Here is a 15,146-nt window from a genome sequence, read left to right on the forward strand (position 1 = left end):
AGCCAGGCCCAGAGAGGCTGATTTTCTCAGCTCAAACACATTATCCAAGAGAAGCAGGCAGTAGAGACCGGTTTGCCACCAGTGCCTTGGTCCCCCAGTGGTGTGCGTGTGCGTGCGAGCAAGTGTGCGTGTGCGTGCGAGCAAGTGTGCGTGTGCGTGCGAGCTTGCGTGCGTATGCCCTGCAACTATATGGATCCACAAATGGAAGCCTTGAATTCTCCCCAACAACACAGTACTGCTGGAGATTAGATTAATAAGGCATGCCTTTTTCAAAGCAACATTCTGTTGGGAATGTTCTCCAAACCAAGGGTAGAGGGGCATAATACAGGCGATGAGGAATCTCTTGTGAGATGGCATCATTTCTTCAGAGTAACACTGTATGTGATTTTTAGTATGAATATTCCAGATGTTCCGTAGAAGCAAGCCATTTGTTATTTTAATGTACCTTAAACGAGCCAACCAAACCCACGTTAACGAATGAAAAAGAATGAGCCATGTGGGAATAAAGGATAGAGCAAAACACAATTTCCCATCTTCCGTTTCTGCAATGCAAATAGTTTGATATTACAAACTGGCAAAGATATTAAACAGTTTAACACTTTGAGAAATTTGATGAGGTGGAAATTCAAGAAGCTGCATTTTAATCTTCTACATTATGTAAATGAGGTGTTTATTCTCCTTCCAGTTATGCTGAATTGTTTCTTAAGCAGCTCAGCCCACTCACCATGTGTGCCCTGAGACATGGGCTGAACCCTGACCTCTTGTTTCCCACAGCGCGCAATGAGCAGGAGGAGTTGGAGGAGAAGAGGGAGATTAAACGACGGCTAACGCGAAAGGTAATGCAGGAGAGGGGAGGGTCCAAAATGTAAGAGCTGTGGATCTGTCCGTTTCATCCAGACTATGAAAATAGCTTTAGAAAAATGCTGCATTCCCCTGTGGGCGCACAACGCGCCAACTGCCAAGTCTCATTTTGGTTCTCTTAAGTTGTTGGGACAGAATATTCACACAGCAACATGAACAGCACAACAATGACTCAGGGAGAGGGGAGAGGAAACAAAGGTGCGAAAACAGTGGTGTTCACTGCCACAGCACTACATATCCCAGGTCACCCCAGGAGAAGATTGTGTTCTGTGTCCTTGGCCTATCAGTGGCCCAAGCCAGATTCTCCGTCCCTCTGTGAGGTGTTGGGTGTGTTCCTATCACCTTAGATTGCAAAGCAGCGTTGCCTCCTGTGCCTGCTGTCTCTACAAACACCTTGCTGTTGTCCCAGAAATGTGCCATGGCAGCTATAAAGTATACATTCCTGTACTCCTAGACATTTGTGAACATCCACAACTCAACGACACATTTTTCATTATGTAAGCCAAAATGAAACCATATACATATTTTGCATACGGGCCCTGAAATCCATTTTGCATACTGATCATTTGTTCCTTTGTCTTGTTCCAGCTGAGTCAGAGGCCCACAGTGGAGGAGCTGAGACAGGCAAAGATCCTGATCCGCTTCAGTGACTACGTGGAGGTGTCTGACGCACCAGAGCATGACCGGAGGGCAGACAAACCCTGGACTCGCCTCACAGCAGCCGACAAGGCATGTTGCTGAATTGATGTTTACTCTGCGCTTTGCCGGGCATCAAATGGCCTTTATGAAGCTGTGTAGCAGTTATGTTATATGTATAGCTTCTTCTGAAGTCAGTCAATCCCACAGAGAAAATCGCACAAGGCTTCTGTACATACACACAGCCCAGGGGAGCACAACTTGGCCTCACAAAGCTGATCTTCACATCACTTATTCCTCCATATCTATTAGTCAGTCTTCTTTGTCGTGGAATGTAAGGCTTCAGCATAGCACCTGCCGATGTTTTTTTGGAAATGGTTTTCCATGACTGGTTACTTTGTGTCCGTTTTCGTCTGGATTGCTGGTTGCTAACCTTGCTATCTCAGTAGAGAAATACTCCCTTTCACTCTTTTTTTTTTTTTGTATGTATGGTTTTCTTTTCATACCATTTTAAAAACAATTGGGAGGGATGTGTTTGCCAGAGTCAACCTTCTCTTGCATGACAGATTGTCTGCTGGAACGTATTGGGTGACGTGACTTGCGTTATCCAGGTCTTCCAGGGTAAAAGTGCATTTGTCAGGGTCCTTCATAATGCCAATCAATAACACAAAGTCATGCAGTAGAACTGGCAAATCCATGGCTGTGGTTTTGGGGAAACATACGTTTATTTCAGTCATTAATAGTAGACTCCACAACAAAATGCAGACCAAGTAAACTTTTTTCACTGTTATATTTTTTTGCTCAATGGCGTAGAGTTCTGTGCCACCAGTCAATACTGTATCTAAAACATTGGCTATCAAACATTAGCTAGCTACTGTACTAATACTGTACAGCTAGATTACTAAGAGATGTCTATTGCTGGACCCACTTGTGCATTTAAGTGAATGGGTAACTGTGTCCAAAGTTCTCTGTCAGGGCGACGGGCAGCAGCAGTAGCTGGGACGCATCATTGTCAGATTTGTATTAAATATCTAGATCTCTTTGTAGGACGAACACACTACCCCTTAATGGAATGAATAATGAATAAAGTGAAAACACATTTGTAGAAATTTAGACAAAATTTGAGAAAATCATACACATACATTCACATCTTTTTCAATTAATAAAAAGCGGCCAGTTGCCAAATATGTCTAAAGCCTACAATTCCCACTTGGACAGCTTTCTGCCATTGTCGTCATCCTCATCATTACTAGGTAAGTGGTGTGAGTGTGTCACAGTCACACGCGCACGTCATGGGGTCTGAAGCCAAGGGTGCCAATTCAAGGTTATCATCCATGGAGAAGTCCATAGGTATTATTTTGATCCCACACAGTGGAAATCCACTGGTCTGAGGCCTGCAGGTTTGTATTGCTGTACACGCCCCTCTGCTGTGCTAGCAGTAACTACAACTGCATTCCCGTCAGCAGCCCCTCTCTGCAGATGGCCCTGGATCAAAACCCTTCAGTTCAGGGCATCAACAAAAGCATTATGCAGGAGTATGATGCCAGGAGATACATTCTGATCTCCTCACAGCAGTTCCAGTGCTGCTGTTTGTTTTCCCCTGTTTTTTATATTTTTATTATTTTTTATTTAGTTTTTTAACACTCCCAAGTGATCCTAACGTACTGTCTGAATGTGATTGTGACTTTTAATGAGCACCGCCTTTGAGAAGAGCTGGCAATTCTGTCCCTCCTTCCCCACTGTGACGACACTGGCAGGTCCGGGACCCAAGTGTCCAGTGTCAACACGAGGACCATTTCAAGCAGGGGGGAAAGAATGGCAGCTAATTAATTATAATGATAGAAATGAAATTGATTTATATAGCTTGTTCCTACCAACTGGGGTATTGAGAGCACTTTACGCACATGGCAAGGTGGGAATTTACCTTATCGCCACCAATGTTTGGCACCCATCTGGTGCCAGACTGTTCACCAGACATTAGGTATGAAGTGGAGAGGTCTGGGAGTTATATGCTAATTTGGAATGAGGGGAATTATTCTGCCTTCTGTTACACAATGGTCGCTGTTGTGAGAGATAACAAGGAGATGGGCAGATGGCGCCTGAGGACCCCTCACCCTTAACTAACTGCTCCATTGACATTACATTTGTTCTCGATGTCTGAAGATACCAGAGGTGAAGGCTTTTGTGTCACCTTTTTCAGGTTCGTTGCACTCTACTCTGCCCAGGGGACGAGACAATGGGACATTCCCGCGCCATCCCAACTAATTAGATTTCACCGGCCTGTGTTGGAGGGGATTGTCCCAAAGGCCGAATACTCCCAATGTTGTTACTGGCGATGAGAGAATTTGAAGCGTTTATATTGTTTAATCAGAGGGGCTTGTTCCAAGGCTGTCCGAAGCGTTATACGTGAAATAACTTGAATTATTAACGTGAATTGAGTGAAATTCTTGTATATTGAGTTTTGTGCAACAATGTAACATGCCACTGGCCATGTGTCTTGTGGCTCGACTACAACAGCAGGGCAGGGGCACTAGAAGGCCACTGATGCTCCGGCACATCTAATACCAAAGGCCAGGGAGAGGTCTAGACCTGTAGTAAACTTCTGATTGAGACACTAGTCGCAGGACAGGCCGTCATCAAAAACCGAGAGATGAGGGCGCCAAGAGGCCTATGGCAACTCGAAAGGAGTATAGCCCAGTCAAAGCCCGTACCTCAATCCCGTTAAGAATAGTGTGGAAAACGTTGGGCCAAGAAGAATGGGCAAACATTGCTTTGTCTAAATGTGCAAAGCTGGTAGAGACTTGTACAAAAATCTTAATGGCTGTCATTTCTGCCAACAGTGCCTCGAACGAATATTGAATTAGGGGTAAATACCTATGCAGTACATTTTTGGATATGTGTTTGTAGTTAATTTAGAACAATTTGTAGATTTTATTTTTCTATTTGAAATGATGGACATTTTGTGTTGATCAATGGCAAAACCTGCCAATTAAATCCATTTTGATTTCATGTTGTAACATAGAATGTGGAAAGATCCAAGGGGGTGAACATTTCTGAGGGCCACTGTGGGTGACTTTATATGCCTTGCCAATAACCCTCTTTTTCTTTACAGGCAGCCATACGGAAGGAACTCAATGATTTCAAGAGCAATGAGATGGAAGTGCATGAGTCAAGTCGCCATTTAACCAGGTAAAAATATGTTTTAGCATGTTGACCAGAGCAGTATGCATAACAACATGCCTGAATGTCAGTGTGAAAACAACTATTCTGACTTGGAATTCTTTACATGACCTGTAATAATGGAATTTGTATCTTTTGGAATGGGTACAAACCGCATTCTTTCTGCTCTTTTCTCACTCAGGTTTCACAGACCGTAGACCATCACTGTCTATTGGAGCGCCAGACAAATTGTCTGTTTTCCTTCACTGAGAACCATAAGTGCTGGACAGTAAATGGTGCCCGTTTCTACAATAAGGCCATGTCTTCTGATCTGAAATGCCTTTTCAATACCCTGCAACTGAGTCGATCGGTAGCTTCCCCCCAGAGAAACAGTAGATGGACACCTGATTTAGTAGCACATAATGTAAGCCCCAACTCTCATCCGACCGTCTTTAACATGCATTCTCTCTGTGCGACGGACTAGCTGGCTCCTCCCACACCCTACTGCTGAGCTCTCAGGAAGGCACTCAGTGCTTCGGGGATGGTGGTAGTGGGATGGGCTGGTTGGGATTGGACATCTGCCATCTTCATCAACTGGCTGTCATGGTACCTCTGCCCCTCCCTCATGGTGTCACTGTTGGATGTGATTGGTCTGTTGCTCCTGGTGGGAGGAGCCTCCACTTCCTAGTGCTCTTTAAAAGGACCGCGTTAACCCATCTACCTGATGGACCTTGGGAGAGGTGGACTTCATTTGGAGAATGTTATCCTGGGTCTGTTAAGATGAACCTATTGCTGTTTGGAGATTCATCTGAAGTGTTTGAATGGTTAAAGGGAAAAAGAGGTGACCGATCCATGATAAAACACTCCAGAATAATGTGCAATATATTTCCTCTGCTCTTCTTGGGTAATAGCGCCCTCTGGGGCTCACCCTGTGTCATTACCATGTAATTCTACCTTCTGCCCAACCTGCACAGTTCAGCTCCTGCTCAATCGACAATGTTGAACTATTGTTAACTGTGAATTTGAGAGTGCATACCATAGAGCTGGAAAGAGTTATTTAACCTGTTGGTGGACATTGCCATTGAGTGCATGTGTCTTTTTAAAGCAGTTACCTGGGGGAGACTTCCAACTTGACTGACTGAACGTCCGATGACCCTGTTGGAGTCATGTCCAGCCAGGTCATCAGGAGGGATCACCCAAATGCGAAGAAAATGGAGGGCCTCAATTGCGCTGCCCTTGTCGTGTCTCATGTGACCCCCATAACGATACGGACACGAGACATCTTTCCATTTCTATGGTGTAGACAACGTTTTGTTTACACTCTCTCCAAATATACATTGTGTTTATACAGAGTTCTAAAAGTACCATTTTGAGAGCATCACGATTCCGTGCTGTCCATTTCATGTTGGGATCCTGAAAGGGTACATTTATTGAAAAACGCAGCTGGCAGAAAAAGCACTGACTGTGTACATGTTACGGTTGAACAGCTTTTTCTATACTTTTTACAAGTTTTTGTTTTTAAGTGTCACTTTCATTTGAAACTGTGGGTTATGTAGCTTTAGGAGATACCGCAGGGCTCTAATGTTGGAATGTAGAACCCGTCAGAAGAGCTATACTGCTTTCCAAAAAGGCACAATATTTCTTATATAGAACACCATGTTTGACCTTGCCCAAAAGTAGTGCTCTAAATGGGGAATAGTGTGCCATTTATTATGGAACCCTTGGCTCACCATCCAGGGATACTTTACGGTTTTTATTATTTATTGTTGAGAATCAAGCTTCTTATTTTGCACTTTTGTTTATTAAACTCTGCTAATGTGGGTGAACTGCACTTTTTTCAGATTTCTTTCTATCTATATTTAGGAACAAGCAATATAATTTTTTTTGCTAATTGTCTGAAAGAGTTGTCTGTTTTTGTTTTCTTACTGTGGATATATAATACCAGAGTATTTTTATTTTTTACTTTGCTTGTAAATGGACTTAATTTCTTATTGGGATTGGATTCTTAAATGCCTCCATTTCGAGTTTTTAAATGTTTAGCATTATTTGTAAAGTTGCAAGAGGAAACTTTTTGGTTGTCATAAGATGTATATTAGATATGGTGAAGAGCCTAATTGGCCAGCAACTATGTTTATGTACCTGCACATGAAAATTCACCAACTAAAAGACACTCATTTTGAGTTCTAATAGAAGTTCTAATAGAAGATGCCCCAATGAAATATATGAAAACATTTTGGAACATAAAAGATATCGCACATATACAGTACCAGTCAAAGGTTTGGACACACGTACCCATTCACATGAATGGATAAGTATGTCTAAACTTTTGTCTGGTACTGTATTTGGTTATCAGGTAATCATAGGCCATTCTTTTATTTAATATTTATTTAGTGTTTGTTAATTTTTTTTTTACACTGGTTGTTGTCATTCACATTATTGTTCCAGTTTGTCCTCATTTCATTGGGGTACCTATAAGAAGTAGAACCTTCAAGACATAATGGGTTAATGGTTTCTGCTAGAACAAACTTCCTTTTTGATTCCAGCATCATGCCACCCATATCATGTTTGCTTTCAACTTGTTTTGGGCATTGTGAAGAATTTTAAAGCTTTGGTCAATCGAGGTGGCCCCTCTTTGTGTACTTATTGACAAACCAATTAACTGCATAGCATGAGGGTGGTGTAATGTTGAAATCAAGGAATATGAATTCAGCAATAAACAGTTACATTTATGTGGAGAGAATTGATTTGAATAGAAGCTTTTTCCCCCTCTAATGTGTAAATATGAATTCCTTTCAATTTACCATGAGTGTGAAAGATTGCCATGTTTCTATTTAATGTAATTGTCTTGCCATCTGTGTACTATAATTTATTAAACATGTCTTGTCTGGCAATATTACCATCAGAAGCGATTGGGTCTCTTACAGCCACCCAAGGTTTTTAGTTGTCCTTGCTGTTGGTGTGTGCGTGCAGGTTTTACTATCCTAGTCGGGACAAGAAATCCCCACAACGTGCGTAAAACATTGAAAAATGTGACCTTTGGCTACTTTAGGTTTAGGTGTTAGGTTTAGGGTAACAATTAACATATAAGTAAGAATCAGGGTTAGCAGTTGAGATTTGGTGTTTGGGGGGGGGTTAAGGTTAGGTGTGGGTGTGGATTAATAACTGATTTCAAGCACTTGCTTTCCTTTTCGACATGGTATATCGATATGGTCATAATGGCCCTGTCACCACATTGGCAATGTGGTCTATTCTTTCCATGTACATGTTCACGCTAACTTGTTTAAATATATATCATGAGTCCTATGTCTACTTCAAGGTCCCCCGTTACACTAATAGTCATAACTACCTATGTTCAGAACTACAGGATTCTCCAATAGCCTAACCTCTGTCATGCTTTACTTTGCACATCTGGGCAATGCATGTAACGGGTAGACTGATTTGTATATGTCTAAGAAATCTTATTAAAATGGTTTTTCCAGCAATCGGCTTTCACTGGTGTATATTATTTCAGTACTTCATTCTCCATTCGTATCCAAGGATTAAACCTGGAGGGATGTCCAGGCAGAGATAACAAGAGCAGAGTACTACATGGAAGACATGTCCCTTGTGAGTCTTAAGTCATGACGTTTTATTACGTCAAGCTTATTTATTCCATTGTGGCCCGCACACAGTTGGGTATAGATTAAGGGGTGGGGTTAGCATTAGATACAGTGGGTATAGAAAAGGATTGCCCCCCTTTAAAATAATCACATTTGGTTGCTTTGCAGCCTGAAATGAAAACAGACAAAAAAAATGTTTTATTCAGCTGTATTTACATCTTATAACATTCAAGTGAAAGATATAATACCAACTTGTCAGATTCTTTTTACAAATTAAAACACAGAATCACTGAGTTGGAAAAAGACTGAAGAAAACAATTAATTATGGGTGGCAAAGTATTGTCAAAAGATCTCTGGGATAAAGTTGTGGACAGGCACAAGTCAGGAGAAGGATAATAAAAATGTCAAAGGCATTATCAGTGCCTAGAAGCACAGTGAAGTCTATCTCCGAAATTGGAAGGGTGTTCCATGATAATCATGGTATGCCCTTATCAGTTAACGCCCACTGGACATAAGCCAGTCAGACCATATTCAGTCCCCATGACCAGATCATCACAAATCCAAGAGAAAGCTCCACTAGGTGGCAGAATAGGACAGTATAATATTATTGAGGACAGTTGGCCGGTCTTCGTGGCCTTGTGAAATGGCGTCCTGATGAGATGGTGCTCAACTTATACCACCCCCATCGTCACCAATGATTGTTCCTGCATAGTTTATATAGTAGGCTATAACAGGTCGTCAAGGACCAAACATTATTTCAACGTATAGGCCTATAACTAATGCGCATATCCTAATAAAATTAATTGGCTGGCAATTGCTGATATATATTGAATGCCCAGTCCATTAATATTGGGAACAATGTTGTGTTCTATTCTAGCATGCTGACATAAACTTAATGATTTTATGCTTGATACACACACCCGATAATTTAATTTTTCTGGTAACTTCCTACTTGCCTGCGTAGACGGAAGGTTGAACAACGCTTCAAGCGGGATTTCGAATGGTCATTACATATAGAAACATCGTCAACCTGAAAAGGACTGACGAACCTAAATTCTTTACCAAATAACAAGAGATTTGTTTCTGTTTATTACATATCTATTTCCACAATTCGGATCCTCGCCCCTTTGGTCTTTCATGGGTGTTGGACTTTTTGGGATATGTAGTTCTTTACACTGCAATTTAAATATGACAGACGTGTTCGCAAGCCTACATTTCCCACAACGCTATACAACGGTTGTTGCGCCCCCATTTTGTCACCTCATGAATATATATCGTTCTGTATTTGCCTAAGAGGTCGGCTGACGTTCATTTCATATTCGACCATAGTATTTTGATCTAAATGAGACGTAGGCTATATAGTCACGTCTCCGCCCTTGTAAAGATCTCTCATTTCGAGTCCGGCCTCTTTTTAGAGGATTTCCTCGGTAAAATGTTTTCGGGAACGGCAGGAGAGATTCCAATTGGAGCAAAGGCAACGAAGTGAATGAATAGCGGGATACGTATAGCCTACCGCCCAACCGGCGGATATATAGTGCATTGGGTTAATATTTGAGATTTTTAATGTAGAAAACTGATGCCGAGCCAAGTACGCACGGAGATCTAGTGTACTTTTCATTTGTCGAAATGGAAAGTGCGTGGGCTGTCGTTGACGAAGGCTTGGCTGTTGGAAGTGCGACTAAGTTTAAGAAGCCTATCGGACTCTCTGTCGCCCAGGGGACGCCAGTTGATGATGGCGGTGGACATTTGGAAGCCTCTCGTCTAGATATTAGAAATGGGAACGACATCTCTCAGGCTGCGGTGGGGTTTAGTGCTTCGGATAAAAGTAATGGAAACACGAATGAACGGAGTTTACCCAGTAACTCCAACGCGCTCTTGTTGCGACGGAGGAGGCTGAAGAGGAACCTCTCGGCTGCAGCTGCAACCACTGCCACCTCAGCTGTCACTGCCGCCTGCGGCGCCAAGATGAACTCGGCCCTCTCCTCTGCGTCTCTGCATACTCGGAGTCTGGATAGGAAGACGTTGCTGAGGCATCGACAGAACATGCAACTGCAGCCTTCAGATAGAGAGTGGGTACGGGGGGATCTTCACAGGGGATCCATACATGTCCATGACAAGCTCACATCGCCATCATATCCTAGGCCGGTGTTGTGCACGATGGATACGACGGCCGGGGAGATTGCGCTCCGTATGAGCAAACTCTGCAGTAAGTCGAGCTCTGTATTGCGTATATTTTGCAAAGACAACAACCTAAAAACTGATCAAAATGGCAACTGTAATGTTAAATATACGTATGACACCCAGTGCAAACTAAATACGGATATTACTGTCAAGTGCAACCAGTCGGAACCCCTAGAATTCAGGAGCGGCCTATCGGATCAGCCAAGTGACAGGTTGAGGCTACTTCTCATGGAGAACGGCGACGAGAGGCAAAAGCAACAGGATTTAGATGGAAAACTTTTTACTCCGGACTCAGAGTCGCAAGATAATATAACTAACTCATCTGACCTAAATTCGAACTCCAACCTTAATACGCATAACGACGATGATTCAGAAACTAGGCTGAACGGAGTGGACAGTTACGGGCATAATTCTGGCTCGGACGTGGAGAGCAGCAGTGCATTCGATGACCTCAGCAGCTCAGGTGCCCGGCTCAGTGAGCACCGGGACTCCCTCAGTGACGACATGATCCTGGGCACCGACGCATCCATCCTGAGTCCTACTTTTGACAGCGCTACGGAGGGCCACGACACTTATGGCAGCTCCTCAGATGAACTGGAACTCGACTGTCCTACCACTAGTATTGACCCTATTCTCACTAAAGGCAATACTGTTTCTGCCAACTACACGTTTAGGAACGGTGGGCATTTAAACAAAGTGACAGATGATACAGGCTCAGGTAACGGACTCGAATCCCTCTGTCTGGGCAGCTTGCCACCCAGCAGTAGCGGTTGCTCATTGTCCCGTGCCTGTTCGACAGTAATTAATATGCCGGACATCCAATTACCCGACAATCTCCCAGGTGCTTTGAAAAAAGGGTCAGCTGCGGTCGATCACAACAGAGACGCTGCAGATGACACAAATCCCACACTTTACGTTCAGTTCCACGGTGAAGCGGTCAGGAGGCTTGGTCAAGACGAAAGGCCGCTCCAGATCCAACATGACTTTCTCTTTAAACTGGGATTTAAGGACCCATGGCGTGTGCAGGAGGAAGGGATGAATACGGAGATTGGGTCTCTGTTACGGTTCTATGCAGGTAAAAACCCACTTGTTGAATTCCTTTCATGTGGTGTGAAAGATGTACGAATGTTGTTAAATCAGGTTGACGCTGTCGAAGTTGCTTACCTTGATAAATAGGTTACAGTGTATGTTGTGTTCATCAAGACAGTGGGGCTTATATTTTTGCTTTGGTGTAGACCTGTCAAAAAATCTTCCCAAGCCAGTGGGGGATTTGCATTAGTCTACATGGTGTAGCCTATAATGACAGGTTTGTTATGTAGTTGTAACAATGAATGACAATACATTACCAGACAAAGTTATCCAGAGCTACACCCCTTGCCTTGCTGGATGAATAATTGTCAATCAATTCATTTTCATTTTCTTCCTGTTAAAATACAGTTTATGTCAAATGACATATGAATGTATGAAACACAGACTAAACCCCAAAGAGAAAGTGGTATACTAAGTATTATATTGTAACTAAGATTTTTTTTAATGACACTCTTGACAATGAGATGTGCTTTTCAAGAGATTTCAGACACATTTTAAATAGCTAGTTAAATGTAGAAGCCCATACAAAAAACTCCTAGAGTCAGGAACCTTGCAGAAACCTAGAGGGGAACTGGGCTCAGCCTTGGTGGCCAGGACTCTTCTGGCGAAGGCTAGGTGGAGATTCTAAATGGCCATTATTCCAGATTGTACCATGGATGATCTTTCAGGGACGCACAGTAATCCAACAGTTCATCACCTTTGAAACAAAGGGGTGCACCAAGCATTTAGATATGATAGCAGGTCTATGCCAAGGTAGCACCTGGAGTGACCAGGTCAGGACACCTAAACAGAACAGCCAAAAGTGGATCAGCGGCAGGAAGAACCAGGTGGGCCGAGGGCTTTGATAATTAGCAAACACTTCCCATTCACATGAAACGTGTTGAGTTGTTTTCAATGGGGTGATCTTTAAGTACCGTACTGTACAGTACACTACTACAGTAGCCAGCAGGTGCAACTCACTTCTCCTCATCCCTGCCCAGTGTAGAGACCATCTGGTTATGTCCGTTGGCATTATGGCCTGCAGAGTGTCTTAGGCTGATCTACAGGTCTACTCCACTACCTTTAGGGCACCTCAGTATGCTCTATACTGCTGCTGTACAGTTTGGGATTATTTCTGGCCCACTGCTATTTCAGCACCATATCCTTATCTTTTCCTGTGTGTGTCCTCCATCAATAAAAGCCTATACTGCCAAAAACATACATTTTATAATGTTCTGCGAGTTTAAATATAACACACACATCCGTCCATGTTTGACAGGTAAACTCACCACACAATAACTTTAGAAAAGCTCCCCGTACAGTAACTTTGAAAGGTAAGCTCCCCACACAGTGACTGCCTGTCCAATATGACATAGTGCCCAGAGTGCTGACGCATTTTGAACACCGTCCCTTATCATGCCTAGGCTTGCAGACAAGCACCCATATCTGCAAAGCATTTCAGAAATGTTCCTAGGAATCCTGTTAAAACCTGTTTTAAGACAAATAAAACTCACAGCACTGACTAGGTTTCTAGACAATTTTAAGACACTGCCCTGACAAACACTGAGGCAGGAGTAAAAGTGGGAATAAGAAGTTTCTCGCCTGGCAACCCCTACAGTTCAAGGTCCTGCAAATGGAAGATGTTGATGACTTTCAATGACATTGTTACAAACGATGGTGAAAAACCATTCGCAATGAGGCATCACTGTCTGCCAAGTTATGTACCCCACGTTATGCAAAGTATTGGCATATGTAACCCTTTTACCAGTTTGAATCATTTGTATGGTGTTAGATATGCGGCATATGGGCAGTGAAGTATAGTACTATTTTGACACTGCTACTGTTATGTCAACACTCTTGCCACACCCATTTTAAACTGTAAATGGCTTTGACACAGTTTGCCTCAAGTCACTTGCCATTTATGTTTCAAAGTGTATATAAAGGGTCAATATTGTATTAGGCTTGTTGTAAGTGTTTAAGCATGTTGTGGGAATTAATGGTCAAGCCAAAATCATTGTCAAAAGTGTGAGAGATTCTCTTGGTCATTGCTTGTCTATGGTGAAAAATCCCCTGAATTACTGATGTTCTCTATTACCAAGACATGTGCTGGCAACTCACAGGTAAGGACATCTCATCAGGTGTTCTTGATACAGTGTTTGTTGACTGGTGGATGTCATATGACTAAAGTTACTTAATTCATATAATTTATTTTTGCCTATAAGACTGTTAGTTAGATGTGTCTGTTCTCAGTACTTGAGACCCATTTTCTGCTCAGAGACTCTTTGTGGATACAGGCTGTGTGTACTGGAATGGGGTAGGCTGGGATTTACTGAGAAGCTGTGGAAGATAAAGATGCCTAACTGAAGGCAGTTGGGACAGTCTTTTGGATTTGTATGCATATCTTTTCCCTCCTCTAAGTCCATATTTATTGAACGATGGCAGCATGCTCCACTCCCATGGACACACATATGACATGGCCACAAAGCCAGCACCACAACTTATGGTGCACAGTTCCGGCTTTTGTCCCATTATCATGGCAGTGAAAGGCCTGAATGCCTGTGGGTGGATGTTGGGAGGGAGATGGGGAGGCATAGGGGAGTGGGTGGGTAGAGAGAGGGATGTAAGGGGGTTTGGGGGCGCATAAAACCCCAGCTCTTTAAGTTATTCAGCGAATTCTGGTCATTTAGATGCTGCACAGGCCTTGTTCTCCAGGCACCCCGCATCCTGGTCTGTCACACTAAATAACTGCCTGCCAAGCTGGGTTTGCATGCTCCTTTCCCTGTCCCAATACCAGCCACAGTCCCCTGTCCCATCCTCAGTCTCCAGTTCCAGCCTCAGTCCCCTGTCCCAGCCTCAGTCTCCAGTTCCAGCCTCAGTCCCCTGTCCCAGCCTCAGTCTCCAGTTCCAGCCTCAGTCCCCTGTCCCAGCCTCAGTCTCCAGTTCCAGCCTCAGTCTCCAGTTCCAGCCTCAGTCCCCTGTCCCAGCCTCAGTCCCCTGTCCCAGCCTCAGTCCCCTGTCCCAGCCTCAGTCTCCAGTTCCAGCCTCAGTCCCCTGTCCCAGCCTCAGTCCCCTGTCCCAGCCTCAGTCCCCTGTCCCAGCCTCAGTCTCCAGTTCCAGCCTCAGTCCCCTGTCCCAGCCTCAGTCCCCTGTCCCAGCCTCAGTCCCCTGTCCCAGCCTCAGTCTCCAGTTCCAGTTTCAGTCCCCTGTCCCAGCCTCAGTCTCCAGTTCCAGCCACTGTCCCCTGTCCCAGCCTCAGTCCCCAGACCCAGCCTCCAGTCCCAGCATCTGTCTCCAGTCCCAGCATCTGTCTCCAGTCCAAGCCCAGTCCCAACTCCATCACAACTGGAAGCTACCTAATAATACTGTCTGTGCTGTAGTCAAAACCCCACCACCACTGATTTTGCTTAAGCGGGGTGAAGAGGCTTCTGGGTGGGCAGTGGATGATAGCACAAACACTTCAACTGTCTGTCTGCCTGTCTGTCTGTCTGCCTGTCTGCTTGTCTATCTATCTGTCTGCCTGTGTTTCTGTCTGTATGCCTGTCTGCCTGTCTGTCTGTCTATCTGTCTGCCTGTGTGTCTGTCTGTCTATCTGTCTGCCTGTCTGTCTGTCTATCTGCCTGTCTGTCTATCTGCCTGTCTGTC

At 43.8% G+C, this 15,146-nt stretch overlaps 2 protein-coding genes across 10 annotated transcripts in view; both read left to right on the forward strand.

Annotated features, from left to right (window-relative positions):
* Nucleotides 1-7,558, forward strand: part of LOC105018597 (phosphatase and actin regulator 1) — a 70,485-nt gene extending 62,927 nt beyond the window's left edge. For all 9 annotated transcript variants that reach the window (XM_010884216.5, XM_013133327.4, XM_010884224.5 and 6 more), the window contains 4 exons: nt 775-836; nt 1,450-1,590; nt 4,610-4,686; nt 4,859-7,558. In XM_010884216.5, the coding sequence (XP_010882518.3) occupies nt 775-836; nt 1,450-1,590; nt 4,610-4,686; nt 4,859-4,874 (296 nt within the window). In that variant the 3' untranslated portion in view covers nt 4,875-7,558. The remainder of the gene's footprint in view (nt 1-774; nt 837-1,449; nt 1,591-4,609; nt 4,687-4,858) is intronic.
* Nucleotides 7,559-9,557: 1,999 nt separating this feature from the next.
* phlpp1 (PH domain and leucine rich repeat protein phosphatase 1) overlaps nt 9,558-15,146 on the forward strand; it is a 68,106-nt gene continuing 62,517 nt past the window's right edge. The window contains exon 1 of the mRNA XM_010884150.5: nt 9,558-11,511. Coding sequence (XP_010882452.2) covers nt 9,882-11,511 — 1,630 coding nt within the window. The 5' untranslated portion in view covers nt 9,558-9,881. The remainder of the gene's footprint in view (nt 11,512-15,146) is intronic.

This window comes from Esox lucius, chromosome 3, assembly GCF_011004845.1.
Source record: "Esox lucius isolate fEsoLuc1 chromosome 3, fEsoLuc1.pri, whole genome shotgun sequence".
Lineage (NCBI taxonomy): Eukaryota > Metazoa > Chordata > Actinopteri > Esociformes > Esocidae > Esox > Esox lucius.